We start from the raw sequence: 15,687 nt of genomic DNA on the forward strand, positions 1-15,687 counted from the left end.
CATTGGCAGCCATGCAAAAAGCGAAGTATAACAGTAGTTGGTGGCATAAGCCTGTGTGGTTTATGCTTCAAAGAAAATATTTTGATAGAAAACCCTGCATAGGAACAGTTATGGGCATGAGGATTGGCATGAGTTGCTGAAAATGCAGATTCCCAATTTTGATTGTATTTAGGATACAGCAGAGAAGGTCATTTAAACTCTTTTTCATCTCGTAGGTCCACTTCTGATTATCACCTATTGACTAGCACATAGTTTTATCCTGAGTAGCTAGCATTATTGTCAAACACCTTTGAAGCATTTTCTAAAGTAGCTTGTTCTTTGATTATGCTTATTGGCCAAAACTTGGTAGAACTGTTCTGGTGTGCTGACAGTCACCAGCTAGAAGTGTGTGAGCTCCAGTTCCCTGTCCACCTTGCTGCAGTAACAGGTTCTAATGCCTGAACTATCTCTTGCCAGATGGAAATTCCTGCTGCTCACCTGGTGAACAAGTACATTGCCGCTCAGGGACCCCTGCCACATACCTGTGCACAATTTTGGCAAGTGGTCTGGGATCAGAAGTTATCACTCATCGTCATGTTGACGACTCTGACCGAGCGAGGCCGGGTAAGTGGCTTGATTTCCAGACAGGAGTGTGTCACTCTGTGCTCTGCCGGAACATGAACTTGAGAGCTGGAAAAGGCCTTACTGAAGTGTCGGCCAGTCCAGCCCCCTTTGCGCCCCGCGAATCTGTACAGAGCTCCTGATGGACAGCTCCAGGGATGAGAGACTCAGCCCTCCTCCTTCCCACTTGCTGACCTTTGCGAGCTAAGCAATGATCAGGCAGCCCCTTCCATTCCTGCTTTGGGTTTATTACAGCAGGCTGGAAGGCGCTTCCGCTTGCCTCACCTGCCCCAGAACTCCTGTGATCTCACCCACCCAGGACATGTGCTGGTCCTCAGAAGAGCAGTGTCAGGGCCAGGTTCACAATGGAATACAAAGTAGGAGAAATTACCTCTGTCCGTCTCTGCTTGTGTTACAGCAAAACCTGATACCAAAAAAAAAAAGCTAAGAAGGGCTTAATTAGGACAGCGATGGCATCATGCTCTGTTCAGCCTGACATGTGTTTTTCAGAGGATCAGATCACTGACCATGTAACTGAAGTCAGTGTGCAAGGAGTACTGTGTAGCATGAATTCTCTAACTTCTGTCTGCATCTAGATAGCTTTATGATGAAATGTTCATCCAGAAACACATTCAAAAATCAGATATAAATTAATATTTAAGGGATCTATGTGCCACTTCTTCCCAGGCCTGTCCTCGGTGTGTAGTTCAGAATGCCAGACGGATTTGTGCCAGAAGTCAGAGTACAGAATCAGAATGGATCGTATGTTTGAGGAGATTGGTCTTCCCTCTCACCCCAAAAATCAGGATTCCTGCTAATTCTGGAGAGCCTTGTGGATTTCACCTAGGCTGTCCCAGACACATGGCTCCCCACCTTGGCTAAAACACTTCCAGGGTCCATCTGTGGGTTATTCAGCTCTGATTTAAAAAAAAAAAAAAAATCCTTCTTCATAATGAACTGAAATCCACAGCACTTTGAACTCCACCCCACCAGCTTCTCTTGCCTGGAAGACACAGTAATAAGCGACCCTTCTCTTCCATGCAATGCCCTTTCGGATATCTGAAGATAATCTTGGACTGCCTTCAAGTGGTTGTCAGCAGAAATTGTCTGGTCTTTGTCTCAGTGTTGCTGTGGAGTCAGTCTCCCCACTTTGTCCTCATGCTCTTGACTCCTGAGACCTACACTGCGGCATACTGGTGGGGCTCTGGAGCCAGGCTGTGTGGGTTCAGGACAGGTTCTTCTGGAGCGAGTTACAAATACTTAACCTGTCTGACCCTCAGCTTCCCTGTTCCTAAGCTGCAGTTAGTAGTGCCGTCTCAGAGGGTTTGTGGAGACTGAGACAATATGTATGGAAAGCGTAGAGAGCTGTCTGTTGCAGGTGTCTGGCAAACATTAAGCTGTCGTGTGTGTGTCCATCACTACCATCCCTGGGGGGATTTGCCATCAGATCTGGCTTTTTGTTTCCCCTCACACTCCTTGGGCTTCCCATCTGTCATTGTTCATGTCAGCCCTCACTCTTGGCTTCTTGTCGCTCATTGTGTCGATCAGAATCGCTTCACATAAATCACTGTTTAAAAATACAAAGGCCCTCGAAAGACGATCAGAAGCTCCTACCGGGATGCTGGGAGTCAGGCGTTGCGGACACTCTTTGGGGAGCAGATGCTGACTCTCCCAGCTCTGCTTCCAGCCCTGGCTGTCTCTGCATCCGGTTTATCTCGTTACTGTGAGAATTCTCAGAGGCTTTGCTGAAATCACAAGGCAGCAGGTCTGTGGCATCCCTTAGTCTGGGAGTCCTGTTTTTTGCCTGTTTTTAATCTTTGTTGCTATTCTGTTTCTGTGGGCCTGTGTGTGATTTTCTGGTCTCGTTTTGGAAAGGCAGTGAAGTCACTGGGACCTTTTTTGAACTTCAGGAATGCCAGCTGGCTCCCAGTCCCATCCTGTGCTCTCTGTGTTTCTGGAGCACCGGCACCTGTCTTGTTCTCTGGTGTCCTGAGTAAGAGGGCAGAGGCCAGGGCCACGCTTCCTGAGTTCATATGCCTCCTGTTACTCCCTACCTATGCGGTTTAGGAAACTGGCAGAACCTCTGCGTGAAATGGAATGCTAATAATACCTGTTGTGGATTTGTGAGGCTTCCCAGGTGGCGCTAGTGATAAAGAACCTGCCTGCCAATGCAGGAGATGTAAGAGACACAGGTTCGATCCCTAAGTCAGGAAGATCCCCTGGAGGAGGGCATGGCAACCCACTCCAGTATTCTTGCCTGGAGAAGCCCATGGACAGAAGAGTCTGGCGGGCTACAGTCCGTGGGGTTGCAAAGAATCATACAGGACTAAAGCAATTGAGCATGCATGCACACATTGTGCATTTGTGAGGCAATCGAATGAGTTAATACAGTCAGCCTTCTTGGAAAAGTACTTGGCACACAATACATATCATACAGATGTTGGTTAGCAGTAATAGTAGTTTGGGTACCACCTTAATTGTTGCTGGGACTACATATATTTTACTGCAGTATTGTTTATTATTTTTCTTCAAATTGACTCATCTTTCCTTGCTTTAAAAATTTTCTTTGAAAGATATGTCTTAACTGGAAGCTCAGTATCATTTGCCATAAAGGGGGGGGTATGTGTAAAAATGCAGAAGCCACAAGAAAATATTATTAAAGTCTAAATAAATATTCTTGGCTTCCAGGCTCTCTTAACCCAAGGCCTGCTTGCCCACACCTTTGCTTGATCTTTCCTAAAAAGAGAGTTAAAGTACTAAGGAGATAATGTTAAAGCTACCCTAGGTCCAATTGAGACACTCTTCATGGCACACGTGGAAAAAAAGAGTTTCCCACCACGTGAGTCTATGCAGTTTAATACTCCTAGTGAAGTGTGAAGTGAAGTTGCTCAGTCATGTCCGACTCTTTTCGACCCCACAGACTGTAGCCCACCAGGTTCCTCCATCCATGGGATTTTCCAGGCGAGAGTACTGGAGTGGGTTGCCATTGCCTTCTCCAGGGGATCTTCCCGACCCAGGGATCGAAGCTGGGTCTCCCGGATTGTAGGCAGACGCTTTACCATCTGAGCCACAGGGAAGTTCGTTTAATACTCCTTACCTCCTACCAAGCCCACACTCTGCAGGCCTTGATCTGGGCCATTCTGGCATTTTATAGATACAGACATCGTGTTTATGGCCTTGCTGTCGCCAGAATCTCCCCATATGAAACTGTCCCATGTTTGCATGTCTGCTCTGTGACTCTGGCGGTGGGGGAGAGGGGGCGCTGCTGAAAGCTCCAGGTTTCCTCAGAAACTGCCCGTGGAGGGGCCACTGCCCTAGCTCATGAGGTCTTCAGCGACGCTGCACTTCCTCAGAGCCGACACCTGAACCCACAGGGCAGCCGGGCGCTTTCTCCTCACCTGCGTCGGGCCGCTCTTTGCTCTCCTGTTGTCTCGGCCCTTCCCAGCCGCGAGGCTGTTGTTCTCCATGGAGTCAGGGAGCGCCAGCAGGCGAGGCTGGAGACAGATGATCTGCCCAGATGGCAGCCCCTTCTTCCCTTCCTTCTGCCCGCCCCAGCATGGGAGAAAAGGCCCTTTCTTTCATCAGAAGGCCTCACTTCCTCCAGCTGCTCTCCAGAGTCCTGCCCCTCCTGCTCTGTCCTGATTGGAGTCCGCTGGGAACCTGAGCTCCTCCGAGGTCTCCATGTGACCCGGGGGTGTGTGTGGCGGAGGAGGGCGGTGTTTGTTTCCCAGCCCTTCCTAATCGAACCCCTTCCGGCTGGTTCCTTCAGGTTCCTGCATTAGAGATCTCCATCTCCCGTGAGTCAGAGCATTCCTTTCGCCATCTCTGGCCCCAGGAACTGACTTCTGTTGTTTATGGGTGGCTGGAAGCCTGTTCTTCTCAAATTCAGGCTACTGCGTGTTTCCTCCCTCTCCTGTTACAGACTCTCAGCTGACCTGAGCCTTTTGTCCCAAGGTCCCTTATCTGATCGCCGCCACCGTCCCTGAGTTCCTCCAGATTAGGAGTCAGTCCCCCCGGGTTAGCAGCACTGTCCCCTGATTTCCTGAGAGATGAGGTTCTCAGCACGTCCTGTTTGCTCTCTCCCTAGTTCTGCGTTTAGCAGAGTGGCCTCCCCATGGGCGTGTGGCTGGCGGGATCTTCCTTTCTGCTCGGGACCTTCTCTAATGTCAAGTGCACGGAGCCTCCCCCAGAGGCTGGGGGTCTGGGAGGCACTCCCACCGCAGGCTCGCCTTCATTGCCTTCTCTTTTCATTCCCACCCAAAACGTTTTTCATTGTATTCTCCCTTCAGGTCCATTGTTTCCTCCAAGAGGAAACAGAGCTATAGAGAACGGTCTTGCCATTGAAACAGACATCTACCTATGCCCCACTTCCTGTGTGTAGCGCAGGACGCAAGCAGATTCAGTCTCTGAGCCTCCGTTTACTCTTATGCAAAACAGAGGCACTGACATTATCTACCTCATGTGGTTGTTTTGAGCCCCAGATAAAATAATGTCCGTAAAAAGCACCATTTAGTGCTTAGCATGTACCGATCAAAAGAAACTAGGTATTAGAGACTTCCCTGGCGGTCCAGTGGTTAGGAATTCATGCTTCCCACTGCAGAAGGCATGGGTTCAATCCCTGGTCAAGGAACTGAGATCCCACAAGCCTCGAGGCACAGCCACAAAAAAAAAAAGGAGTCATTAACATCATCCCTTCCCACAGCAGCAGCAGTCGTGGGGAAACCAGGGGTCAAAAAAGTGGAGTATCTTGGCCAGGATGGCACAGTCAGTTCAGTGGAACTTATTAACCAGGAGGGAAATTCAGAATTTCCACAAACTTTTTGCTCTTTCCACTACACCCTCAAATGCTTTGAGATCCAAATCGACCTAAAATCTAGATTTGATCAAGGGGTAAAGAGAGTCATGTTCTGGTCAGATTCACTGGGAGTCTCTAGAAATAGACATATTTGTAGCTCAGCCCTGAATCAGCTCATCACTTCAGACAGAAGCTTCCCATCAGCTGTCCTGTGGGCAGGACCCCAGGAAGCCCTCAGCAGAGAGCCACACCTCTTGTGCAGAGGAGGAGGTGGGCGTAGGCCTGGTGGGCATCCAGTCTGCCTCGGGCTCTACAGACAGCCTGCCTTCATGTCTAAGAGGAGTTGGGAAGTGGTCACGAGCCAAAACCCCCAGGTTTAACATTTACAAGTAAATTCTTAGCTCCGCCTTCCCAGCAGCATGCTTTAATTCCAAACATTCACTGATGTTTGAAAGTAAAAACAGAAAAGCTCTTTCAAGTTTTTGTGCATCTGGGGGTTTATACCCCCTCTTCACTTTCAGTTCAGTTCAGTTCAGTCACTCAGTCAGGTCCGACTCTTTGCGACCCCATGAACTGCAGCACGCCAGACCTCCCTGTCCATCACCAACTCCCGGAGTTTACCCAAACTCATATCCATTGAGTCGGTGATGCCATCCAACCATCTCATCCTCTGTTGTCCCCTTCTGCTCCTGCCCTCAATCTTTCCCAGCATCAGGGTCTTTTCAATGAGTCAGCTCTTCGCATGAGGTGGCCAAAGTATTGGAGTTTCTTTCAGCTTCAGCATCAGTCCTTCCAATGAACACGCAGGACTGATTTCCTTTAGGATGGACTGATTGTATCTCCTTGCTGTCCAAGGGACTCTCAAGAGTCTTCTCCCACACCACAGTTCAAAAGCATCAATTCTTCGGCGCTCAGCTTTCTTTATAGTCCAACTCTCACATCCATATATGACCACTGGAAAAACCATAACCTTGACTAGACAGACCTTTGTGGACAAAGTAATGTCTCTGCTTTTTAATATGTTGTCTAGGTTGGTCATAACTTTCCTTCCAAGGGTTAAGCGTCTTTTAATTTCATGGCTGCAATCACCATCTGCAGTGATTTTTAAGTAAGCATAATTTTTATCCAAGTCGATGCAATTGTAGGCTTGGAGAGAAAAAAAATTTTTTTTTCATGAGTCAGAATTTGACTGATGGGATAGACAGCTTGACCTTGTGCTTTGCTTTGAGGCCAGAGGCAGGAGCGACACTGCTAGGGAAGAGGGTGCAGGATTTAGAAAGTGAAGTGAAAGTGAAAAATCTCTCAGTTGTGTCCAACTCTTTGTGACCCCACGCTGCACTGTCCATGGAATTCTGGCCAGAATACTGGAGTCCATAGCTGTTCCCTTCTCCAGGGTATTTTCCCAACCCAGGGATCAAACCCAGGTCTCCCACATTGCAGGCAATTTTTTTACTGTCTTAGCCACCAGGGAAGTCTCTAATACCTGGCATGGGTAGCCTATCCCTTCTCCACCGAATCTTCCTGAGCCAGGAATCGAACCAGAGTCTCCTGCATTGCAGGCCGATTGTTTACCAGCCGAGCTACCAGGGAAGCCCTAGAATTTGCAAGGGGGAAGAGGAGACTGGGGAGAGGGGTGGGGGCAGGGGGCAGTCCACCTGTGGGGCAGCACAGCCGCCCTGGACTGGGCAGCTCAGAGTCCCACTGAGCCCGGGGTCCTCCTCTGCCGTCTGCCGAGCATCAGCTCCCTATGCCTCATGTGGAAGCGCTCGTGGAACTGTAGCAACAGCAGTGAGGACGGCGGCCGCTGACCTGTCCCCGCCTGCCCCGCCGTGAGCCGGGCACTGCGCACCATCCCCTCCAGCCTCTGTCACCGTCTGGGAAACAGGGGCCATCCTGTCTTCCAGGTGAAGAATGCGGAACTCGGAGAGGTTAAGTAGTAGCAGGTTTGAGGTCACGGGGCTCGCAGAGGAGAGAAGGATCCTAGCGGAGTTCTGTCTGGCTCTGAAATGTGCACTTTTAGTAGCCGTGCCTTGAGGCCTTCCTCCTCAAGGGGGTAAGGGGTGGCCCGTGAAGGAGGGATGAGGTAGAATAGGGGGTGTTGAGAGCAGGAAGGGGCAGAGGCCCTGCAGTGGGCGAGGGTGAGGAGCAGAGGTCGCTCCTGACTCAAGGCCCCTCATGTCTGAGGCTCTCCTGTCCTTCCAGCAGTTGGACCCGGTGATGAGGAAAGAGTCAGTGCATTCCTCCTGGCGCTCCAGCCGGGGTGAGAGCTGCGGCCTGGCCCCTGGCAGGCCGACTGCCCCGCTTCTCCTGAAAAGTACAGCACAGACGCAGGGCAGAGCGGCCTTGCCCGCGTTTCCTTCCCTCCCAGCAGCTCTCAGAGCCTCTAGTGCCAGTGAGAGTTCTGGCCCAACGTCCGACCCATCCGTCCGGCTAAGCACTTGCGAGCACCCCCACGGCCCAGCCTAACTCCTGCCCGGTGATTCCCTTGCAGACCAAATGTCACCAGTACTGGCCCAACCCCCCCGATGTCATGGAACACGGCAGCTTTCACATCCGCTGTCAGTCAGAGGACTGCACCATCGCCTACGTGTTCCGGGAAATGCTGGTCACCAACACCGAGGTGAGCGGGGCCCGAGTGGCAGGGCCTGTGGGGGACCCGGGAAGGCACGAGTTAAAGGCTGGTGCTAAATCAACATCCACTGTGGGCCCAGGGAGGCCTCTACTTCTGGGTCAGTCTGGGTTTTCACCCGGTGAGCATCTCAGTAGATGTGCAAGGTTGCCTGGAAAAGAGCCAGCATCCATGTTCATGGCAGCATATTCACAACAGCCTATGGGGCAGACAGCCCAGGTGTCCACTGACAGATAAACAGGTAGACAGATCGTGGTATAGTCATACCGTGGAATCCTAGTCCCCTCACAGCGAGGGAGAGTCTAACCCATGCTGCAGCATGGCTGAGCCTGGAAGACGTTGTCCTGAGCGGAAGAGGCCAGACACAAAAGGGCAAATGCCATGTGACTTCTCCTGGAGCAGTCAGTTCACAGAGACGGAAGTGGGATGGCGGTTGCCAGGGCTGCAAGCCTGTGGGATGAAGAGGTAGTGTTTAATGGGCACGGTGCTCCAGTTTGGGAAGCTGAAAAGCTTCTAGGAAGAGTGATGAGGGTTGTACAACTTTGCCAATGTACTTAATGCCACTGAACTATACACTTCATAATGTTTAAAATGGTAGACTTCTTGTTATGTATATTTTGCCCATTAAAAAAAAAAGCCAGTGTGGGTGGCCTTGACAGCAAGTACCATGGGAGCATCCAGGAAAAGATGGCTGTGGGCAGAAGTGGTGGAGAGCCATCGGGCAGGCGGTGGCCTCCGCAGAGTCCGGGAGGGGGTGGGCGGGGGGGCCTGGGAGCACTGGGGAGGAGGGTGAGTGGGAGTGGGCAGGGCCCATGGCTGGGAGATCCCCAGGGGGCAGAAGAGCGTCCAGAGACAGGAACTCGCTGGCTGGAGGCTGGGAAGGGGCCGGGGTCCTCCTGCCCACCAGTCCAGATAGATCAGCGAGGCTCCCCTGCCCCTTTGCAGACTGGGGAGGACCACACAGTGACCCATCTCCAGTACGTGGCCTGGCCAGACCACGGCGTCCCCGATGACTCCGCAGACTTTCTGGAATTTGTGAACTACGTGCGATCCCTGAGAGTGGACGGTGAGCCCGTCCTGGTTCACTGCAGGTACTGTGGCTTATTGACCTGGTTTTATCGATACTGATACTCCTTGGGCAAGGCCTGGAGACAGGTGGCAGGCATCCAACCCACCTACAACCCACAAGACTCAGTATGCACTTACAAGGCTCTGGTTGCTTTCTGTCTTCACTCTGTTCAAAGATTTGGACAAATTCTGACTGCACCCTAGAACTGGACAGCAGAGTCCCTACATCGTCTTTCCGTCTGTTCCTGTGGTCGATGTGCAGGAGATGGGGGTGGAGTTTGCATAGAAAGATGGGTTTCTTCCCATTGGTTTCTTAAGCCTCTGGCCTGTTTGGGAGCATGCCCTGAGCGTGTGTTCCGTGTCCTTTGAAGGTCAGGGAGGAAAGCTCCATCTGAATAAACGTGGGAACGGGCAGGGAGCTGAGCTGGGCTGTGCAGAAATGCTGTCTGAGCAAATTCCGCCCCTGCTTCTCTTCCCGCAGTGCTGGGATAGGTCGAACCGGTGTGTTGGTCACCATGGAAACAGCCATGTGCCTGATCGAGAGGAACCTGCCCGTTTACCCACTGGATATTGTTCGGAAAATGCGAGACCAGCGCGCCATGATGGTGCAGACATCAGTGAGTAGAAATCTAATAATAAAAATCCCAACAATGGCCAGGCCTGTACAAAGGGCTTTGCAAGTCAAGAGACCAAGGCCCCGGGGGACTGAGTCACTTGCCCACAGTCACAGAGCTTGTCAGGGGCTGAGCAGTTCCTACGCTCACCCCATCCGGCCTCGGCTGCTTGCTGTCCTCCACTTCTCCTGCCTCACAGTTTGTCTCCTGCTAGCCGCTTGCTCCCTGCCGATCGGGGAGTAGCCCTGATTGCACTCTGCATTGTCCAGCCGCTGACCCATCATCACCTGTCTGTCAGAAGTAAGCGAGGTCACCTGAGGGTTTCACCCCCCCACCTGGATGTTTCACAGGGCCCCGCTGTCTCCTGCTCTGGGCTGTCTTCCCCTTCGTACCCAGAGCTGCTAGTGTCCTCAGGAGGAATAATCTGGGGACTTCCCTGGTGGTCCAGTGCCTTCCTTCGTCTCTGCCTTCCAATGCAGGGGAAGTTCAGTCCCTGGCCAGGAAATTAAATCTAGGTGCCTCATGGTGCAGCCCCCCAAAAATAGGAAATATTCTGGTTTCCCCTAGATCTACAAGAGGGGCGAGGGGCCTCTGGGGAAGTGCACGATTCACTCTCCCCCACGTACGGGGCCACCTTGAAGAGTCCCTTAACCTCTCTCAGCCTCAGTGTCCCCATCTGCAGAATAGGGACCACCCCTATTCTTTCATTCATCCCTTCAGCAGATAGTGCACCAACAGAAGAGGCCTGAGCTTTTATCTGGTAGGACTGGATCAGTTGACTATAAACCTCAGCAGCAGTGGGAGAAGTCCAAGGCGAGTCTGAGAATTCAGGAAGAGTATCTGAAGCTGACTTGGAAAGGCAGGGCTTTCTGGGGGAAAGGCCTCCAGGACACCCCACACACCCCCACACCTACCCAGCCCACCCCTGATGGATGAGGAGGAGCTAGCAGAGAAGACAGCGGGTCCTGCACACAGCTCTGTATCCTCAGGGGCTCACAGCCCACGTTCGTAAGATTTCTCTAATGATCGTGAGCTCTTGTTTTTACTTTTTTTTATTATTTTTATTTTTAATTGGAGGATAATTGCTTTACAATGTTGTGTGAGTTTCTACTGTACAATAACATGAATCAGCTATAAGTATACAAATATCCCCTCCCTTCCAGCTACCCATCCATCCCCACCCCACTAGGTCATCACAGGAACTTTTGTTTTAAATTCATGTGCACTCCTGGGTGGCCCGAGTGGTGAAGAACCCATCTGCCAATGCAGGAGATGTAAGAGACGCAGGTTCAGTCCCTGGGTCGGGAAGATCCCCTCGAGAAGGGCATGGCCACCCACTCCAGTATTCTTGCCTGGAGAATCCCTTCTACTGAGGAGTCTCTCGGGCTACAGTCCATGGGGTTGCGAGGAGTCGGATACGACTGAAGCAACTTAGCATGCACGCACCCAAGAAATCTGGTTAAGGAAAAAAAAAAGTCGTTAAGACTGTTCTCTGCCCAGTTTTGTGGTATGGAGGACCTCATTGTTAGTTAAAAAAATGTTTCAAATGTGTCTTCTGGACACATTTTCCTAGCTGGTGCAGCTCAGTCTGAGGCTTTTCTTCACCCTGAACACATCCCTCAAATAAGTCTCAGGTGTTTGTTAATGAAAAGAACCATATCCTGCAGAGCAACCTCCAGTGGCTGTCCTTGCAAAAAGACAAAATCCAGACTCCTGACCCCAGGGCGGGGGTCCCCCACAACGAGGTCCCAGCCCACCTGTGCAGCCTCCCTCCAATGCCCCCACACCCAGGTGTTCCAGGCCGGGACGGTGACCCCTGACGCTGCTCCTCTGAGTGGGCATCTGCTGGAAGGGCCAGCCTGCAGCATCCTTTGTGCCTCCTGGACTTCCCCAGACTGCTGGTCCCCCTCAGCCGAGGTGCCCAGCTTTCCCTGGGAGCTACCCCAGCCCTTGTCACAGAACAATGAGCTCACAGCTGTGTCCACTCCACTCTGCGCCCCTGGATGTAACCCAGGGCCGGGCCCAACTGGAGCTGGAGCTCAGGGTGTTTATGAATGAGGTGAAGGAGGTGTGTCTGGGGTGAGAGGCTGTGTCTGTGGAGCTGCTGGCTTGACGGGCTTTCCTTTCCTCCCCAGAGCCAGTACAAGTTTGTGTGTGAAGCAATTCTTCGCGTTTATGAAGAAGGCTTAGTCCAGATGCTGGATCCCAGTTAAGACTGCTGTGAAGACGTTCATTCCCCTTTCCCCGGGGCATCCTCCTCTCTGGAAGCGGCAAGAGGAACCTGTATGCTGTGGGAAAGGAGTGAGCACATTTGACCCAGGCACTTTAAATTTCTATTACAAAAAAACAAAAGGTATCGTGTACATAAGAACTGTGTAGATAACGCATGCGGTGATAGCATCATGCAGGCCTGCGCCTCCTCTGGAGAGAACCAAGCAGAAGGAGAGCTCAGTTTGGGGCCTGTCCTAATGCCTTCCTCCCTCTCCATCTCCATATTCCTGTAAACCATCCTTGGGTAGTTAAGAGAGGACACCAGCCATGCTGTGGACCTCCCAGAAGCGAGATGGTGTGGCCGTTCAGAGTTACTTGGATGCGTTGTGTGTCTATGGGTCTAGGACTAAGAGCTGAGCTTTCTGTGGGTCTGGGTGGAGCTGAAACAGTGTTCCCAGCCTCGGTGATGCTCGGGGGACCCCATGGATGTGCTGAGTGGCAGGGGGTGGGGTCTCAGGCAGAGGACAAGCCGTGCCTTTGTGCCCTTGTGCCCTCCCTTCCTTTGTCCAGTCTCCCTGCCACGTCTGCCGTTTGGCGTTTCTGAGAATCATGTCCACGTGCCCTGCCTCCTCCCTGCATTAGTGACCCTCCTCAGGTTCCCACCAGTGCCTGAACCGGACGAGCAGTGCAGGTTTCAGGTGAGTTCTCAGCCGAGACTCTGAGAGTGAGGACTCCCGGTGTCGCCCCACGTGTGAGCTTTCGGAGCAGGTGCCTCTTGTGTCTGCCTCCCTCCTGCTGCACGCCCAGCGCCCAGGACTGGAATCATCCACTACTGAATCTAATACATGGATTGCTGCTACTTCGAGCTATTACACTTGAACCATTACGATTTTCCTGAGGGGAGATGGGATGTCATCTAAACATTCAGAATCTTTGGCCCTTCCGAGGAAAGATCTAGACATTGAGCCACGGGAAACCCAGCTTCGAGAGGGTTGCCTGTGGATGTGTATCTGTGTGTTGTGTTGTGTGTGTGCGCCCACGGGTGAGTGTCTGTCAGGATTCCTAACTTGATTCAAATTACAGTTGAGTTTATATAAAGAATGAGTCTCTGTATAGAAGAACAAATGTGTGCATTCACTCTTAGTTACAATGGTCTCCATTTCATTTCAAAGGAGAGGATCAGACTATCTGAATACAAACACAATTTGATGTTAATTTATTCTAAGTACACCAAGATTTTGATTGTCCTAAAGAATTCTGCCTTTGTTAATACTGTTAATTTTTTTTTTAATTTGTGACAGGATTGTAGCAAATTATTATTTAAGGAAAATAAATTACGTGAAAATTTGAATGTGGTATTTTGAAATAGTAGTTTTATGTATCCAGAAAAAGCAGCTAAGTATCCAATGTCTTGACAGGATTTATAGAAAAAGGATGGTTTCATGTTACAGTGCACTGATATGAGGCCGTTTTGATGTTTAGCAAACTCCAGACCAATTGAGCAAAAACGTTTCTTGGTCACAAGATGGGTAAAGACCTTTATGTAGGGGCCAGGTTTCTAAAGTTCTTTGTCTCCAGACCTAGCATATTTCCTGCATTCTTTCCATCTTTTCCCCATTGGCATTTTACTGTTAAATGACAGGGGTTGGGGAAGCTGTTGTACAGTGTCATAACCCACGCTGGGCAACAGGAGATGACGAAGCCCCAACCTTGTCAGTATGATGCCAAGCTAGCTGAGTGTAACAGCAAGGCTTGGAGCTAAGGGCTGGGGGATTTAGTTTCTGATTCCTCTCAACAGCTTGCCCTGGGCCTAGTCACCTGAAAGCGTTAACCTCCATTTTCTCATCTGTAAAATAGGCAAACTAAATAATACTGAGGACTCTAGGTCAAATATGAGGATTGAATGAGATCACGCTATTAAAGTTTTCATCAGCTGGAATCTGACACTGCTCTGGATGCATTGCTTGGAAAAATTAATTTTTTAGTGACTAGCCCCTAAACCCATGAAGCAGAAGTAGAATCACTGAGGTTTTTGTAAGAGGAAATCGCTTTTATTCTCAAGAGAACCAAGGGCACAAAGGCATATCATGCAAGTACTTCTATTCAATCCGGACTCAGAAAATTCCACCAGCCGGGCACCAAAAAAGAGAGACGGCTGAAGTAAATTGAAATGCCATCAGGATGCTGAGCAAATCATTGCCATTTGATAAAAAAGGCACCACCGCCCTGTGTATAAAAAGCTTGTGAAGTCTAAATGAGTTTGGAGATTTGTGTTTTGTTTTGTTTTTAAAGAAATGCATTTTTTAATATGGTTGCAGAAATGCTGCCATTATTTTACATCGATTACCCAAAAGTTTACCAAAGATTGCCACCAGCCTTTTTCCGCCACTGTGCAGGCCAGTAGTTCAGACTCAGCAGATGTTACCTGGAACAAAATCCATGCAATCCTGGGGAAGAACAGCACAAGAGAATTATCAAAAGGAGTAAAACGTGCAAGTAGATACTATAGATGCTACTGATCATCAGATTGGGGAGTTCAGGATTTCTGCTTCACCACCTTATACACTTATGCAGTTGGAGCTAAGAAGCCCTTATTAGCTGTAAGTGAAGAACTTCATCAAAATCAGGATAGATAGTTTGCCTGGGAAATTGTAGTATGCATGGAGAAGACATTTACATCCTGCATTCTGGCGCTCTCAGATCTACTTAGACATCAGTGTACAGACATAAGATGAGAGGTCTCTCTTGGTGTCACTCCTTAGAACCTGCACTTGATGTTGTTTGACTTTCCAGAAGAAAAGATTCAACTCAGTTCAGTTGGGGCAGGAGGGTTAGAGAAGAAACTTGGGCTGGTCTTCAGTTCCTACCACAGTAATTTCATTTTTCACTTTGCTTTGAGACAAGCACAGAGGCTGTTGCTGCAGTTGCTGGTTGACGTTTTTTTGTTTCTCATAGAAGTTATCTTAGAACCAGAGGCATCGAAGAGGCAGCGTCAATGGGGAGAGGCAGTTAGAGGCAGGATGTGGGTCCAGACTAGACTTAGACAAGATATGTCACCCTTGGCCGTCGCTTTCCTCATCAGTGAAAGGGAGGTTGGGCTGGACTAGATGAGCCCTCTGGTTCTTTTCAACGTCTACCATTCTGGGAGTCTGTGTTCCAGAGAATCGAGATTAATCCTAAGCCCAAGCCTCCAGTAAGCTACTAGAGAGAGATGTATCACGTTTCTAGAATTTGTCTCCAAAAGCTGGTCCCTCAGTTCTTGCAGAGACTCTGACCTTAGTCTGAGGAACCAAGCAGGGGTGGGGCGGTCTGATGGTCGGGCCGTCCAGCATCTCTTATAACTCACGTTCCATCTGGAACAACCAAGGGATTTGTGTTAAGTCGTGTCGTTTTGAAAAGTATCTTAATTGATCAGCGATATTTTGTCTGTAAATTTGGAATGTTTTTCATTCTGGCCTGTTCTTACAGTGACTCTGCTGAAATACAATTTGATCAATATAAAAACCTTCAAGCTATGCAACACTGTTATTGTGTGTTGATGCTTTTATTCTGATGTCTTGATTTTCTGGACTTGTTTTCTCATTTTGTTTGCTTTTTTTTTTTTTAAAGTAAATGTTAACCCTCTGGGAGGAGAGTGCTCTGGGCCCATCTCTACCTTCCTTCTGGTCAGAAGCCTTGACCTGCGTGGCAGGTTCTAGATTAGAATCAAGTTCAGCTGTCATGACAACAGTAGTTTACAGAAAAGCGGAATCTCTTTACCGACTACTGTG

The 15,687-nt window shown here is 49.9% G+C and overlaps 1 protein-coding gene across 7 annotated transcripts in view; it reads left to right on the forward strand.

Annotated features, from left to right (window-relative positions):
- PTPN3 (protein tyrosine phosphatase non-receptor type 3) overlaps positions 1-15,437 on the forward strand; it is a 151,704-nt gene extending 136,267 nt beyond the window's left edge. For all 7 annotated transcript variants that reach the window (XM_070459322.1, XM_070459319.1, XM_070459321.1 and 4 more), the window contains 5 exons: positions 457-603; positions 7,887-8,015; positions 8,970-9,115; positions 9,574-9,709; positions 11,842-15,437. In XM_070459322.1, coding sequence (XP_070315423.1) covers positions 457-603; positions 7,887-8,015; positions 8,970-9,115; positions 9,574-9,709; positions 11,842-11,919 — 636 coding nt within the window. In that variant the 3' untranslated portion in view covers positions 11,920-15,437. The remainder of the gene's footprint in view (positions 1-456; positions 604-7,886; positions 8,016-8,969; positions 9,116-9,573; positions 9,710-11,841) is intronic.
- Positions 15,438-15,687: the final 250 nt, after the last annotated feature.

This window comes from Odocoileus virginianus, chromosome 31, assembly GCF_023699985.2.
Source record: "Odocoileus virginianus isolate 20LAN1187 ecotype Illinois chromosome 31, Ovbor_1.2, whole genome shotgun sequence".
NCBI lineage: Eukaryota > Metazoa > Chordata > Mammalia > Artiodactyla > Cervidae > Odocoileus > Odocoileus virginianus.